The following is a 16,141-nucleotide window of genomic DNA, read 5'->3' on the forward strand; positions in this document are numbered from 1 at the left end:
ATGCTAATGAAGCGCAGGATATTTAAATCTCCGCTTCATGAGCAATTTCGAGGTGCCTAATCTACATTTCTCTGTTGACAGAGAGGTGTAGTCTAGACACAGCCTAAGTCACGTTAAGACCACAAGAGGCTCTGCAGATGACTGGGAAGATGGCTTAACTGGAAGATTAGTTCTATATTCATTTCCTATTGGAGCAAAGAGAATAATATCTGGATATCCTTCTTCTAACACCTGTATGGAAACTCTGGGCTTGTCTCTGCTATGTTGGGTTTCAACGCTGCAGTGATCAATCCACCATCCATCGATTTATCCCACCTGCTTAGACACAATAAATCGATCTCTGAGTGCCCTCCTGCCGATGCCGGTACTCCACCAGGATGAGAAGAATAGCTAGAGTCGACAGGAGAGCAACCCTCACTGACCTTACCACACAAGAGATGCCACAGGAAATACATCGATTTCAGCTATGCTATTTGCATAGCTGAAGTCATGTAGATTAGATCAGTACCAGGGGTTAGTGAAGACAAGGCCTCGGTGTTCAAAATATGTTACCATCTAATAAACCATCTTGTTAGTCTTTAAAGTGCTACATAGTCCTGTATTTTGCTTACGCCTCTGAGACTTTTAAAGTATGTTACTGAGAGTCCGGTATAGGTCTAACCAGCCAAACAGGGTGTGGCTATGCATATAATCACTTTGAATTTATTGAAAAAAGTATGGCTAGGTGTAAAGCTTAGGTAACAGGAAGGGAAGCCAAGACTCTTGGGTACTGTTCCTTGCCAAGTCACTCTGGGACTTTTCGGTGCAGCCATTTACGTGCCCACCAATGGCAGTAAGGGAAAGCCAATCTAGCTTTGTGTGCACAACTACAAACGACAGCCTCTCTGTGCTTTCTGCTCACAGTACAGATGGGAAGACTAATAATATGTGCTTACTTCACAGGAGTTTGGTCAGATTTAATGCCCATGAATGTTCTAGAATGAAAGGTTCTATAAAATACAAAGTAGTGAAACAAATATGGTTTTAAATCATATTGGAATTCTTTCTCTCTGCTACAGTTCTTACCAGGTAGGAACTGTAACAAATATCCAATCAAGATATTTATTTATTTATGTATTTATGACAGCTTGATCTATTTGGGGGCCAAGCATGGTCATTCCTATTCCAAAATTTTAAAATGTAACCAGTTCTGAGTTACTGCAACAGACTTGCCACCGACTATAGATTTGAAAGTGTTGGTTTGTGAGTGTGCAACTCTGTCTGTCTGTTGGTCTGTCTGTTCAAGAACACCTCCTAAACTGTAAGAGCTCGGACCACCAAATTTGGTATGCAGCTTCCTCGTATCATAGCTTAAAGCGAGGTCAAGGGTTGGTTGTGCTCTGGGAAGTCAAAGCTCCCCTCCCCCAATGAGTATAGGAACGCATAAAGACATATAGAAAAGAGAGAGGTGAAAGGGGCTGTCTGGAGACTTCCCCCCCCCGCCCCGGGGCTGGTCCAGCCCTGAGTCTCCCACACTCCCAAGTATCATTCTGGGAGGGGGGGGGGGACTGCAGCTCCTCTCCCACCTATTCCCGCCCCCCCCCCATGATTCATACGGGAACATTATTAACTCTTCCCCTTTGTCAGAGAGCGAGGGGAATGTGAAGTTTGCTGCATTTCTCATTCTGGCTGGGGGGCACAGAGGGCAAATGAACCTGGACCATGAACCTGGATGAACATGGGACATGCCCCCCTCCCTTGGCTGTGTCTGCTGGGGCTGCAGCAACCTTGGAGAGGCATTTTTCACCTGGCCCCAACCTGCTGCAGTAAAATAGGGTTGGAGTCGTTTTTTCTTCCCAGGGCAGTCTGCATCCTGAGTCCCTCATCCCCGCCCCCAACCCAGAGCAATGATTTAAATGAAGAAAAACAAAAATTAATTGAAAGCTTCAGAGGAGTAGCCGAGTGAGCCGGTAACAGGAAAAACTTAAACAACAAATAGCCTAGCAGCACCTTATAAGACTAACAAAACAGGTAGATGTTATAATGAGCTTTTGTGGGCACGCTCATGATACCAGCTACATCTACACTGGCAGCTTCTTGTGCAAGGACTCTTTTGTGGAAGAGTTCTTGTGCAAAAACTCTTCCACAAGAGAGTGTCGACACTGGCACGTGCTTTTGCGCAAGAGCATCCATGGCAGTGTAGACGCTCTCTTCCGCAAGAAAGCTCTGATGGCCATTTTCACCACAGGGGCTTCTTGCGCAAGAAATTCATGTTGCCTGTCTACACTGGCCTCTTCTGGAAGAGCTCTTGCACAAGAGGGCTTCTTCCTGAGAAGGAGAGTCAGAGTTCTCACGCAAGAAGCCCTGATTTTCTACAGTACAACATCAGTTTACTTGCGCAAGAGCGCACAGCCAGTGTAGACAGGCAGCATGTTTTTGCGTAAGAACGGCCATTTTCACGCAAGAACACGCCAGTGTAGACACAGCCTATATGTTTTGTTAGTCTTTAAAAATTAATTGAGTTAAGGACCCGAACAACTCTGAGTAAATCTTCTAGATGTATATAAATCAGTGCCTTTCAAATGATACCTGAGATTTTGTCCCTTAGTTTACGGCCATATACCATTATCCAGAGATTTTCTTTATGCATTTATTCTTCAAACACAAACTCTTTAGCCCATAGGAAAAATTTGTGATTGTGAGAAAAACACAAGACCGTAATAGTCATGTCCCAAGCCACTAACCTGCTTGCTTGCCTGTAGATATAGATATATTTATAGGGTTTTAAAAAAATTCATATGGTTTTGATTACTTGCTTTATTATAATAGATTTATAGTTTGGTTGTAATGCAAGGGACCTACAGGCCACATCCTGTGTATTGAGTTAAGGCAAAGTTAGCATATCTATGTTCGGGATCATTTACCCAGATAACGTAGTTGGTTTTCATATATTTGGAACCTTTCACTTAGTGTATATATTCAAAATCTTTCACCTAAATAGATAGTGATAAGATAAAGCAACCTTTATAGCATAGGGGCTTTCAAATATACTTAACAGATACACCAGATATTGGAAACCCCCCAAATAACTGGTTAAGACAACACTGAATAGCTGGTTAGGGCAGAAATAACAAATGTGATATCTTACCACGAAAGAGGCCATGGTAAGAAACTAAGTTAAAAACATTAATATATTGGCATATAGAAAAAGATACTTTGCCATTAGTATGGTGAGGAAAGGCAAATAAGGATAAAAGAAAACATCTCCTTCTGAATATACATCAAACATAAAAACATCAGTGTAACATAATATAAAAGCGGCATCCCAGTCTAAAGACAGTAGAAGGAGTTCTGATCCTTTGAGAGGTGTCAAAATGATAGCCACTGGTAATTATGAGAAAGGTCATGGTGGTAAGAAAAATAATGAATAGCACTTCAGGCTGTTCTAGAAGGAAAGTAATTAATTATATGGAAATATAGATATAAATCTACATCTTGTTGCATTTGGGATGTTTGTAACGCTGTTAAATGTATTAATAAACTATATTTGTAAATTTATATGAGTTCCTATAGTGTAAGTGTTGCAATTGTGCTTAGCAGTGTTCCCGGTTATAGAATAAATACTGGTCTTGATCCTAGGATAAAATCTTGTCAACCCTCAAAGTATTAACTGAAAATTCGTACATTTGAGATATATATATATATATAAGGACCAGGCAGCAGAACTAGTAGTATTGGAGAAAATAATTTTAGTTCTGTGATAATTTTCATATAGCCAGAATTATTCTTTGTCCTGAACTGGGATGAAAAGCCAAAATCTCAAAATTTGTCTTGGAATTCAAATCCCATAATATTCCATTTTGTAATCACTGAAATGTGGTGATTCTGAAACAAAATATGCTATCAGTGATCCTCAGCTGCATGAAAAGAGACACAATTCTGAATTCTCTAGTGGAGGTGGTGTTAGAGGTCAAATAGGGGAAACCTCTGGATTGGAATAGGTTTGGATTTTTTATTTTATGCAACACCTAGCACAGTGGGACACCAGTGTGTGATTTGGGCTCCTAAGAACCACTGGAATACAGTGTGTATGTGGTGTTGAGAGCAAGCCAGGTACAGCACTTGATCCAGGTATTCCTGGAAGAGATGTACTTGCTCATTGCAGTTCCACGCTTGTGCATGAAAACAGACGTTTGCACTTATCCATTTGAATAAACGGTGGGGATGCTTAAAAACTTGCTAATTGCCTTAGGTAGCTAACTATTTATTTTCAATTTTGGCGTTATTAACATAGGAAAATGCAAGGGGAAACCTCAAAGGTACAAGTAGTGAGCTCTTATAGGCCAACTCTCTGATCATGGTGTTCTGAACAGATACACATACATGCTTTTTTTTTATGTGTTCCTAAGATTTGTGCATCTGTTAAACCAATGTAACATGTTCATTTAGTTCAGCATAACTGAGATCAGAATCTGACATAGCAGGCGTACATGGCAAATCTGCCTCTAGGTAGCGCTGGGTTACCGTACTAAAAGAGACCAATGTAACTCAGGGAATACCAATGGGATTAAAAAGTGGTAGGCCTGGAAACAATCTCCAACTCTAGGTTATAATAATTATGCAAAACGTTATACAGTCAACCATGATCATTAGGCATAGCTGGCACGTGTGTCTGTCACAACTGTCTAGTGCTGAGAGCCCTGGATATGATCCTTTATCAATTTAAAATGGATAAAACAATGAAAAATACCAAGGATTGTAGAGTACAGACACTTTACATAAAGGTTTCTGAGAAGAATATAATGTGGGCTGTATACCTCAGTCTGTTTCTGTATGAGAGAAAGAAGGCTTGAAATTAATCACAGTTGACATTTTAATAGGACAAAGGAGTTTAAACCATTTGGGGTGGGAGGAGGGTGAGTGGGCGGGAAGCATGAGCAAATGTGTCCTTACAATCTGTTTCAATGAGTCACCTTTCCTGTAGATTCAAACACTGCCAGTGTTCTATTGGTTACCCAGAATTCCCTAGGCACTGACAGACGTAGAAAAGGCTTGGGGCTTTGCTTCTTTTTCAGCAGATTCAAGGCCCAATCCAAACCAATGGAAAGTCTCCACATGAAGACAATGAACTTGGATTGGGCCCCTTTTCAGACTCCTGTTGCCATGGTTGGCCGCAATAAAGTTGAGACATCACAGACATCACTATGGGTACGTCTAGACTACAGGGTTTTGTCGACAAAACTTCTGTCGACATAGAGCGTCTAGACTACATTCAGTTCTGTCGACAAAGCAAGCTGCTTTGTCGACAAAACCCTGTAGTCTAGACACAATCCTACATGCAATAACACCTTCTGTCGACAGAACTCTGTCGACAAAAGGCGTTATGCCTCGTAAAATGAGGTTTACCAGCATCGACAAAACTGCTGAGTTCTGTCGACGTTATGTCAACAGAACTCAGCGGTAGTGTAGACGCAGGTATAGTTTTGTCGACAAAAGTCCACTTTTGTCGACAAAACTCTGTAGTCTAGACAGACTTGAATAAAGGAAGTGGTGTGTTCACTAACAAAATGTTTTTACTTTACTTACTCTATTGGCCAAAAGTAACAGCCATGTAACCTAAGGGCCCGATCCTGCAGACATTTACCAAATGTAGGGCAAATTCTTGGCCCAATTGAAGACCAATGTGAGTTTTGCCATTGATTTAAATAGGGCCTAGATTCCTCCCCACGTAGGTCTTACTACCATGTGGAGTCTCACTGAGACAATTTACAGTAGTGAGCACTGTGGTGACAGTATTTGCAGGATGGGGCCCTATGGGTGTGTCTACACTACAGGGTTTTTTTTTAAAAAAAAAGTGGCCTTTTTTCGAAAAAACTTCCCCTGCGTCTAGACTACTGCTGCGTTCTTTCGAAAGTAAATCGAAAGAACACGGCAGTTTTTTCAACCGTGGAAAACTTCATTTTATGAGGAATAATGCCTTTTTTCAAAAGTGCTCTTTCAAAAAAAGGCGTTATTGAATGCGAACTGTGCTTTTTCGAAAGAGAGCATCCAGACCGCCTTGGGTGCTCTCTTTTGAAAAAGCAGCTTGCTGTAGTCTAGACACTGTCTTTCGAAAGAGGCTTTCAGTCTAGACGTACCCTATGATATTACAGAGCCTTTTCAGTTTATCACACTATGGTGCCATCCACACTATGGTCAACACACAGTGGTAGTGTATGATGGTGGAGGGGAGAGAAACATCCCTTTTTCCTCTTCCTCCATTTTTAGAGGCTGTACTCTGAGAGCAGCAGAGATTAATGTGCTGGATTCTCATCTGAAAATCAGCCATGTCACATGTCTTATTCTGGTATGTTTCAGGTATGGCTGTGTGGTGGCAGCATGGAAGTCCTGCCGTGCTCCAGAGTCGCTCACATCGAACGCAAGAAGAAGCCCTACAACAATAACATTGGTTTCTACACCAAGCGGAATGCTTTGCGAGTGGCCGAAGTGTGGATGGACAGTTACAAGTCTCACGTTTACATTGCGTGGAATTTGCCACTGGAGGTACAGCCATCCTTGTTGTCTTCTTTTATTGAAATTAAACAGTATATAGTATCCTGATTCAGAGGAATGCTCATGCTTGTTTACACCATCGCTCCATTGACTTTGATGAAGGATGTTACTGGAGGACATGAAAGTCAGTGAAGCTATGCCAATTAACAACAGCTGAGGGTCTGACTTGTTATTTCTGAAAATTAAACACATTTACTGTGTATTGCTGTCACTGACATTACCCAGCAACTTTAGTCTTTCTGTAGGAGTAGTGCACCGAAAATGATCAACTCTTTCTGCAGAGTCAGTAAATGTCTTTTTAACTCACTACTTCACGTGATGAATGTACATTGCAGGTCAGGGTGCACAGACCTATAGTAACAGGAAACCATTGTTTCCATAATAACAACATCATTGTAAATTCTCCAACTTGTAGCCAAAGCTCATTCTGTTGAGAACATATTCGACTAAAATTGTTGAAAAACAGTTCCTGTTCCTCGCCTTGAACACAGTGCTTTACAAATCCAGGCTACATGGGGTCTCTTTCCTGAAGACCTTATAACTGAGACACAAATATTTTCGTAACGCTATGTTTAGATATCTTAGATGCACAAACATACAAGACAATGGAACATTTATTCATTAAATGGGCTCCAATTCTAACAGATATGTATTTGTGTTAGGGATGTTAACGACTAGTTGACTATCTGATAAGCAAATGCTCTTGGATAGTCGACAGGATAGTCGACTAGTCACATTCCCCACCCCCTTGCTGCCTTTATCAGATAGAGGCAGTAAGAGGTGGGGAAGAGGAGAGTACTTCAGAGTGGCAGTGCTGCACAGTCCCAGGCTCCATGTGGCGCTGCTACTTTGAAACACCGCGGCTCTTAACACCAGAGAGAATCTCATTAGAGATGGTCTTAAAAGAGTGACTGAATCTTTCAAATGGTTCAGGGATTTTCCCTGGACATTATTAGCTGCTTGGCAAGGATTTAATTTTAAAGTACATTTGTTCAGAACCATTACAAAATATCCTCAGTGCAAACATTTATTGACGTGTATATTAAAAATAGTTGAAAACACATTTGCTCGTGGTATGAAGCGCCAAGCACCATTGACTATTTCAGGATTTGTGGGCCTGATTAGCATGTCATCCCATCTTACTTCATCCAGATTTGATATCATGCCTAAGTTGAACCATATTTATTTTTACCTAGTGGCTCCCAGTAGCACATTGTAAAATGTTTTCTTCTGAAAAGCAGAGTGAAGAATTCATTAAAAGATCATTAGGAGTGTTGTCATGCAAAATTGCTTTCCTAACTGCATCTAATGAACTTTGAAAAGACAAGAGGATAAAAGAAAAAAACCCACTTTTTAAGAGAATAAGGATGGTTGCAGCCTGCCTCTAATTTCCCACACTGAACTATTACACTACTTCCTGAAATTAGATAAGAAAAGTTCAAAATGGAAACAATCTGTTAAGCAATTTTTCTTGTCCACTGGAGGTTTGTTAATATTGGGATATATACATACTTTTGTCCGCTTTCAAATCAGTCAAGCAATGGGGCTTCCTCTCTTTCCTTTGGGAGACTTTCAGGAATAATAGTTGAAATCATTAGGAGGCTTTCCCCAGGTTCAGCTTAAACTTAATCATCTCCTTTATTTTATTCTATTACTGTTGGTTATATTCCCCCGTGATGTCCTGGGTTTTTCTTTGATACCTTTCTACACATGCTCATTCCTCCACCATCTCTCTGCAACATTTTACATATTTAGTTCTTTTGGGAGGGGCAGATTTTTAGGAGTACAATACCCACAATTGAGTACCACTCTTACAACCTATGTCCTGCACAGATTAGCACCTTGGCTACTGACCTTTTTTGGAAAGATGGCCACTTACTTTGGTGCCTAAATGGGAGCTGAGTTCTTCTGGCCTCAAAAGCCAGTTCTTCCAGCTTTCTAAATCTTACTTGTCTTCTCTAAAATTATGCCCCATTTGCCTGAATTTCTTGAGTGTTGAGGTGTTGGCAATTAAAATAATTATTATGAAACATTTAAAAATGTGTATTTCTTCTTGCATATGGTGGCTACGGTATGTGCCTTTCTACTGACCTTTTTGGACAATGTTTTTTTCTAGAGTTGGACATGCATGCATGGGTTCTGAATATAGCACAGCATGATCATCCACCTGTTTGTAGAGTCACTGAGCTTTTGGAAATCATCAAGCTCTCTGGAAACAATAGCAAAAGTCAAGGAAACCTGGTCACATCCTTTGTAAAATAAAATTGCGAGATACCTTCAGTACCTTAAGTAAGTTTGTCTTTTTTTTTTTTTTTTTAAGAATCCAGGCATTGACATTGGAGATGTCTCGGAGAGAAAAGCATTAAGAAAAAGCTTAAAGTGTAAGAATTTCCAGTGGTACCTGGACCACGTTTATCCAGAAATGAGAAGATACAATAATACTATTGCCTATGGCGAGGTAATTAAGACAAAGCATGTACTTAACTCAGATTGAGAAGTATACTGTATAAAGGAACGACACATGAGCATAATGGTATATAGAATCACAAACACATTTTAAGATGAACTTGATTAGTTGCATTTTCAAATATGTTCCCTGTTCTCTTTAATATTTCTGTCTTTAAGTTCATTTGCAATTTTGGGGTCCCATATATACTCTAATATTTAAATAGTTACCATCACATACTGTTGACTTCATTGGACAAGCAGCAGAATATGTTTTTGTGATGTTCTGTCCCATTGTATCAGAGGGGTAGCCGTGTTAGTCTGAATCTGCAAAAGCGACGAGGAGTCCTGTGGCACCTTATAGACTAACTGAAGTGTAGGAGCATAAGCTTTCGTGGGCAAAGACCCACTTTGTCCACATGCATCTGACGAAGTGGGTCTTTGCCCACGAAAGCTTATGCTCCTACACTTCAGTTAGTCTATAAGGTGCCACTGTCCCATTGTAGCAATTTCTTAACGTTTACCAATTTGCAAGGGCTTGGACGATATGTGGTACTTTGTACATATGTGCCCTGCTGGGTGGAATATCTTTGCCCTAAAGCCATATCATTGTGCCATGTAAAGAGACTGAATTCAGTATTGATGGGCACTGAGGGTGCAGCCTACAGATCTGTTCCACTCCCCTCCGTTCCCCGGGCCCGAAGGGTGTGTATACGTCGTTTCCCAATTCCTGGTTACCGTCCTTCTCCCAAGTTCCATAAAAGTGCCTGATTGATGGCAACACTGCTATGGTGTCTCTCCGACATCCACAGCGTGGGTCAGTATTATGGTCTGGGTGACTTAAGAGGAAGAAACGCCCTGCTGTGTCCTGCCCACAGAAGGCATAGGGGTCCATGCAGTGCTCTTCCAAAAGGGGTGTTGCCAGTGCTTGCTGCCAGCTGCAACATGGGTTCAAGAGCATAAAGCTCTGGCCATGTATGCAGAAGGGCTGACTGCATCCTCTGGGTCCCTGAGCCAGGAGTTGGGAGTTTTGCCTCATCTCTAGGGCTGTGTCTACATTGCACACGTCTTGGGCAAGAACAGGCATTCTTGTGTAAAAGCTTGCCGGCTGTCTACACTGCACGCGCGTTCTTGCGCAAGTAAATGTACATTCTAGCGTCGGAAAGCAGGGCTTCTTCCAGAAGAGTTATTCCTCTCCCCACGAGGAATAAGCCCTCCTGCACAAGAGCTCTTCCACAAGAGGGCCGTGTGGACAGGCAACATGAAATTCTTGCGCAAGAAGCCCCTGTGGTTAAAAAGGCCATCAGAGCTTTCTTGCACAAGAGAGCGTCCACATTGCCATGGATCCTCTTGCGCAAAAGCACATCTCTTGCACAAAAGCACATGGCAGTGTGGACTCACTCTTGCGCAGGAATTTTGCACAAGAACTCTTGCGCAAAACAGTTCTTACGCAAAAAGCCTGCAGTGTAGACGTGGCCTAGGTGTGTATCTCCATCCTGCTCCTGGTTGGGGAGTCTGAAAAGGGTTCGGGTGCCCTCTTTTCCATTGCATTTCAGGGCTTCTAGAGCACTTCGGAATAAGGAATAAGAAGTGTTGCATCGACCCCAAATCATTCGGTGGAAAACTTGTACATTGTATATCCTAAATACAGGGAAAGCTGAAATCTTTCCAGTTGTCCGTAACTAATCATTTGAATGGTGACTACTGTATGGATGCAGGTCATCATTTAAAACCTAAGTTTTAATAATATCAGGTATGCAGCCCACAAACCTATTGCAAAGGATCATGCATAAAGATGTGGTAAAGCATCTTCTCCTTTCCGTAACACTAAAGGGCAGGGATCATGCCGTGATCATGGGTTACATTCATCCCCCCACAAGTGGTGTACATGGAAATATGCCTTGTTTTGTTTCCACAGCTTCGTAACAATAAAGCAAAAGATGTATGCCTTGACCAGGGCCCGCAGGAGAACCACACAGCAATACTGTATCCATGCCACGGATGGGGACCTCAGGTTAGATTTTATTTTTGTTATACTGTATGCGCAAGTAGCAGACAATCGGCTGAATAAATCGGTAGAATATGATCTGGTCATTTAGACTTTCAAATGACAAGGCTTCCCATTTAAGAATGAAGGGCGGAGGTATATTTTTCCCATTCTCTCTCAGAGCAATTTTCCAAATTAAATTACCATAATCTTGAGAGAGCTATGAATAAAATCTTAATTCAGAAAAGACGTGGATGAATAATGCTGAAAGCAAATAGCCAATCGGCAAAATAGAATGTGCACAAACAGCACATTGTGAGGCATTTTCTGTTTCTGTTCATAAGCCAGCAGGATAAGGAGAGACACATGGGAAAACAAAGCAAATGGTGGTGGGTGTTTGGTGGCATAACAGGAATGTTCTTAACTGGAGCCTTAATGACCTTAGCCTCATACTTGCAGGAGGATTCTTAATTATTCAAAAAAAAAAGGGTTGAACAAAAGGCTCTTTAGATCATTATCATAATTCGAATCACATTCCAGGCTAAAGATAACAGCTCCATAACTTCTGCTGTTGTCGCGGTGCATTTGTGTGATGTTATGATGGGCCAGCCTTAGCCCATGATAGTTCATCCTTCAATAATTCTAAAAGCAATGTAACAAATTCACTGCACTTGAGTTGTGCAGGCTGGACAGCCCTGGAGTTGGCAATCCTAAGTTGAGCCATAGACTAGGTTGTGCTAATGCAGTTGTTCTTAAAGCTAGCAGGCTGGATCCTGTGCTATGCTTCCAAGAGAATAACTTGCCAACCCTCCTTTGCCACTTTGCATCCTTCTCCCATTCTGACCTGTATGTCTACCTTGATAGCTGTCCTTTTCGCCTATGTCTTTCAAATCCCTCCTCAAAATGTCCTTCTTCCATTGAGCTGACGAGAGAGACTTAAGCAGGTTCCTGATCCTTGCCCACATGCTCAGGGTTTAGCTGATCGCCATATTTGGGGTCGGGAAGGAATTTTCCTCCAGGGTAGATTGGCAGAGGCCCTGGAGGTTTTTCGCCTTCCTCTGTAGCATGGGGTACAGATCACAGCTGGAGGGTTCTCTGCATTTTGGGGTCTTCAAAGTATTTGAAGGCTTCAATATCTGAGATATAGGTGAGAGGATTATTCTAGGAGGAGGTGGGTGAGATTCTGTGGCCTGCACTGTGCAGGGGGTCAGACTAGATGATCATAATGGTCCCTTCTGACCTTAAAGTCTAGGAGTCTATGAGAAGAGCCATAATACGACAAGACAAGGGGTTATTTGTTATTTGTTTTGGATTTTGGCTTTGGTTTTTTCCTATCTGACCAAAAGCAGAAGACACCCAGAAACCACGGCATTGCAGCCCAACCAAACCCAGGAAATATCGGGAGCTTATTTTCATAGGATCTGCAACCCAAACTCTATACTCAAGAACTTTTCCAGATAATGTAGCTAAATTCCAAGCTTTCGGATGTGTATCCAACTTCAGTCTTGGACGCGTTTGAGATTTACCCATCGCTATATGAACATCACCAAGTGAGAGTGTAACCCACAAACCTACAAGGTGTGGTTCATTGCCCCATGTAATGCCACTTAGACCACCTACAGAGAGAAAGAATGGGTTTCCTCTGCAGCCTTAGCGGGGTAATTGAGCTTTATAACTCAAGCTGTAGAGGCTCCCAGAGATCCCAGGTTGCATTCCGCCTGTCGGCATTACAATAGCTTCAGTAGAAAGGGTACAGATGGCGCGTCCCACTGTCGGTGTGCACCAGCAGATCTGGGCTGCCTCTGGAACTGGGAAGACAAACCAGATGGCACCTTGTTTGTTATAGTTCCCTTTTCTTCTGTTGCTTCCCTTTCTACCTCACCGTTCAGGACCGTACATAAATCTTATAACCAGGTCAAGCATAACTCACCCTGCCTCCTCTGGCTCAACATCTGAACTAACGGCATTTCATCATTTGCCTTCTGCCAGAAACACTTTACCTGAACATTAAGGCTACAGCTGTTCTTGTGCAAAAACTTGCAGAGCGTCTACACTGCACGCGTGTTCTTACGCAAGTAAATTTACAGTAAAGCATCAGAAGAGCGGGCTTCTTGTGCAAGAAGGCAGGGTGGACGTGCAGCAGAGGTTTCTTGTGCAAGGAAGCCCTATGGCTAAAATGGCCATCAGAGCTTTCTTATGCAAGGGAACGTCCACACTGCCATGGACGCTCTGGCGCAAAAGCACATGGCCGTGTGGACGCGCTCTTGCGCAAGACGCAAAACAGTTCTTGTGCAAAAAGCCTGCAGTGTAGACGTATCCTAAGTTTGCCAAGATCCACTCGAGGTACATTTAACATCCAAATAGCATTTTATTTATCAGAAGGCAAATCATCTACCTTTGCATGATGGCATTTTTTTTTTTTTTTTGCAGGGGGAAGGAAGTGGGAAAGGACTGACTGTCATTCTTTACCTTGCTTTACCATGTTGGGTTTGGGTTTTGCTCCCCCTACCTTCCTCGTGAATGTTATCCTATACATGACATTGTCTTCTAATGAAATCCACCATCTCAAAGCAATTCTACCCAAGCAAAGCACTACGCTTCCACACAGCTTTCCCCCTGGATAGAGGATGACACAAAACGAGCCTTGTATGACACATTGATAAACGCACCATGGAACAACATTCAGATGCAACAGTACTGAGGGGGAGATCCAAGATACCTTTGTCATCTGCCACCATTTGACAAGTTTACTTTATTCACTGGCTACGTCTAGACTGGCATGATTTTCTGCAAATGCTTTTAATGGAAAAGTTTTTCCGTTAAAAGCATTTGCAGAAAAGAGCGTCTAGATTGGCACAGATGCTTTTCCGCAAAAGCACTTTTTGTGGAAAAGCGTCCGTGCCGATCTAGACCCGGTTTTGCGCAAGAAAGCCCCGATCGCCATTTTCACCATCGGGGCTTTTTTGCACAAAACAATACCATGTTGTCTACACTGGCCCTCTTGTGCAAAAGCATTTGTGCAAGAGGGCTTTTGCCCAAACGGGAGCAGCATAGCATTTCCGCAAGAACACTGACAATCTTACATGAGATCGTCAGTGTTCTTGCGGAATTTCAAGCGGCCAGTGTAGACAGCTGATCCAGATCTAGACGCAGATCCAGAGTAAGCCCCCTATCAAGCCTTCTTCTCAAAAGAGAAGTACATAAGTGTCCCAGAAGGACTCAGTGAGACGTCTTTATTCTGGGTCCCAGGTTTCTAATAAGTCAACATCTTTGTGTTCTCTGGACAATGAGGTTCTCATTAGAAGCTGTGAGCAAGGGAGGCTCGAAGGTTTATTCTGCTGTTTCTTCAATCAGTGTTATACCAGAGAGCTCTGGGCTGCAATTGCATTCATTATGGCCAAAACTGTGAAATATAACATCATAAAGTCCATCACTGTTAGTGCTCACCCGATATTTGCATAATAAAACACTTGCCTAAGGAAATCAGTTTCTCCCATGTATCAAGAAGGAATGCAGGGATAAAAGGTCTCCTGCAATACAGTAAGGTTGCTAAATTTGTCTGACATTCATTGAAAAGATTTGCAGCAAAAGCCTTGCAAAAGGTCGTTGTAAGCCATTTAACAGATCCCAGCCATGCTGAGGCACCACTGTGTAGCTTTAGTGGGGGCAGGACAGGCTACTCAAAATGTGTGTCCAACTCCTGTTTGAAAATGGACTCTCTCTTCTCTTTCTTCTGGGAAGGCTTGCAAAGAATAATAATCGAGATCTTGTACAGGTTTTTCCTTCTGTCCGTCATAAAGTTTGTTATTCCCCTTTGATGAATGGGGAGCTGATTATGGTAGCGCTCAAGTTGAAAGCCAGGTCCTAGTGTCAGAGGGTATGTCTACACTACTACCCTAGTTCGAACTAGGGTGGTTAATGTAGTCATACGAACTTGCAAATGAAGCCGGGGATTTGAATTTCCCGGGCTTCATTTGCATGTTGCTGGGCACCGCCATTTTTAAATGTCCGCTAGTGCGGACTCCGTGCCCGCAGCTACACGCGGCATGAACTAGATAGTTCGGATTAGGCTTCCTATTCCGAACTATTTGTACACCTCGTTCCACACCTTGTTGGCTGCCTGTATCTAGCATGAGATCAATTCACATTCACCGTTAAGCTGTCAGGTGAAAATGGAAAATTCTTCTAAAGAGAAAGATAAATTAGATCAGCCAATATAACTAAATATACTCTCATGGCTAAATATAATCTAGCTTCTAGCCACTGTTTTGAATGTGCTATTTAATCATGAATTATGCATAAATTGCATATTTGTAGATGGAAAGTTATACCTTTAAATCTCTGACTCTTTGAGAAACTAAACTGTGATACTGCCTGCTAACCCCAGACTTTGAGATGAATGACTAAAAGCAGGTTATTTCTTCCTTCCAGTGCTTTTTGATTAAGCTTAATGATGATTTCTTTTCCTCTGTGGTGATCTGAATGAAAATGTTTCAAAGCAGGCGGAAAGAAACCAGCTCAAAGCAGATTTTTCTTCTTGTTCTTTCTGATCCACATTGTCCCTTTTCTCTCCCTCTGAAAACCAGCTTTGTGGCAGTGTTTTTGTTTCAAACTAATCATTTTAAATGCATTTTCAAAAGGCCATGATGCAAAAGTGGGTGTGAACACAGAAGCTTTGAAACTGGGCTCTTAAGAGTGAGGGCACATCATGCAAAGGAGGGAATTGGATTTTCACCACTGTTTGGTTTGTGGCTGGTATCGAATTTAGTATTAGAAACTAAGTTAGACCTGAATATGAAGATTGTTGAACTGCCTGGTAGTATGTATTTAGCAATAAATATCAACAGTTCCTAACATTTTGGGGGGCATGTAGCAGCTGTTTAAATTTATATCAGACTAAAAATTTGCCTTTTCGCTCGTTTTACAATCATGCACTTTCACAGAAATCTATTTACTATTTAAAAACTGTGTTTATCAGACCAGCTTCTCACCAGGCTATAGCACTAGGATCTGTGGAAACACCCAGGACTGTTACGCACCAAACTCTCCATAAGGGCAGTGCAGCATGCAACTCTCCCTTGCCTTGAAAAATGTTCCCCTTTGAACCATTGAGATCTTTGAATGAAAGGCACTTTGCTCTTAAACATTAATTCCTACATCATCCCCAATAGTTTGGTA

At 42.0% G+C, this 16,141-nt stretch overlaps 1 protein-coding gene across 3 annotated transcripts in view; it reads left to right on the forward strand.

The window, feature by feature from the left end:
* The window catches only part of GALNT17 (polypeptide N-acetylgalactosaminyltransferase 17), a 381,950-nt gene that overhangs the window by 347,885 nt on the left and 17,924 nt on the right, over nt 1-16,141 (forward strand). For all 3 annotated transcript variants that reach the window (XM_075905117.2, XM_075905120.2, XM_075905116.2), the window contains exons 8-10: nt 6,337-6,522; nt 8,852-8,989; nt 10,895-10,990. In XM_075905117.2, coding sequence (XP_075761232.2) covers nt 6,337-6,522; nt 8,852-8,989; nt 10,895-10,990 — 420 coding nt within the window. The remainder of the gene's footprint in view (nt 1-6,336; nt 6,523-8,851; nt 8,990-10,894; nt 10,991-16,141) is intronic.

Source organism: Pelodiscus sinensis, chromosome 21, assembly GCF_052426305.1.
Source record: "Pelodiscus sinensis isolate ZL-2025 chromosome 21, ASM5242630v1, whole genome shotgun sequence".
In the NCBI taxonomy this organism is placed as follows: Eukaryota; Metazoa; Chordata; order Testudines; family Trionychidae; genus Pelodiscus; species Pelodiscus sinensis.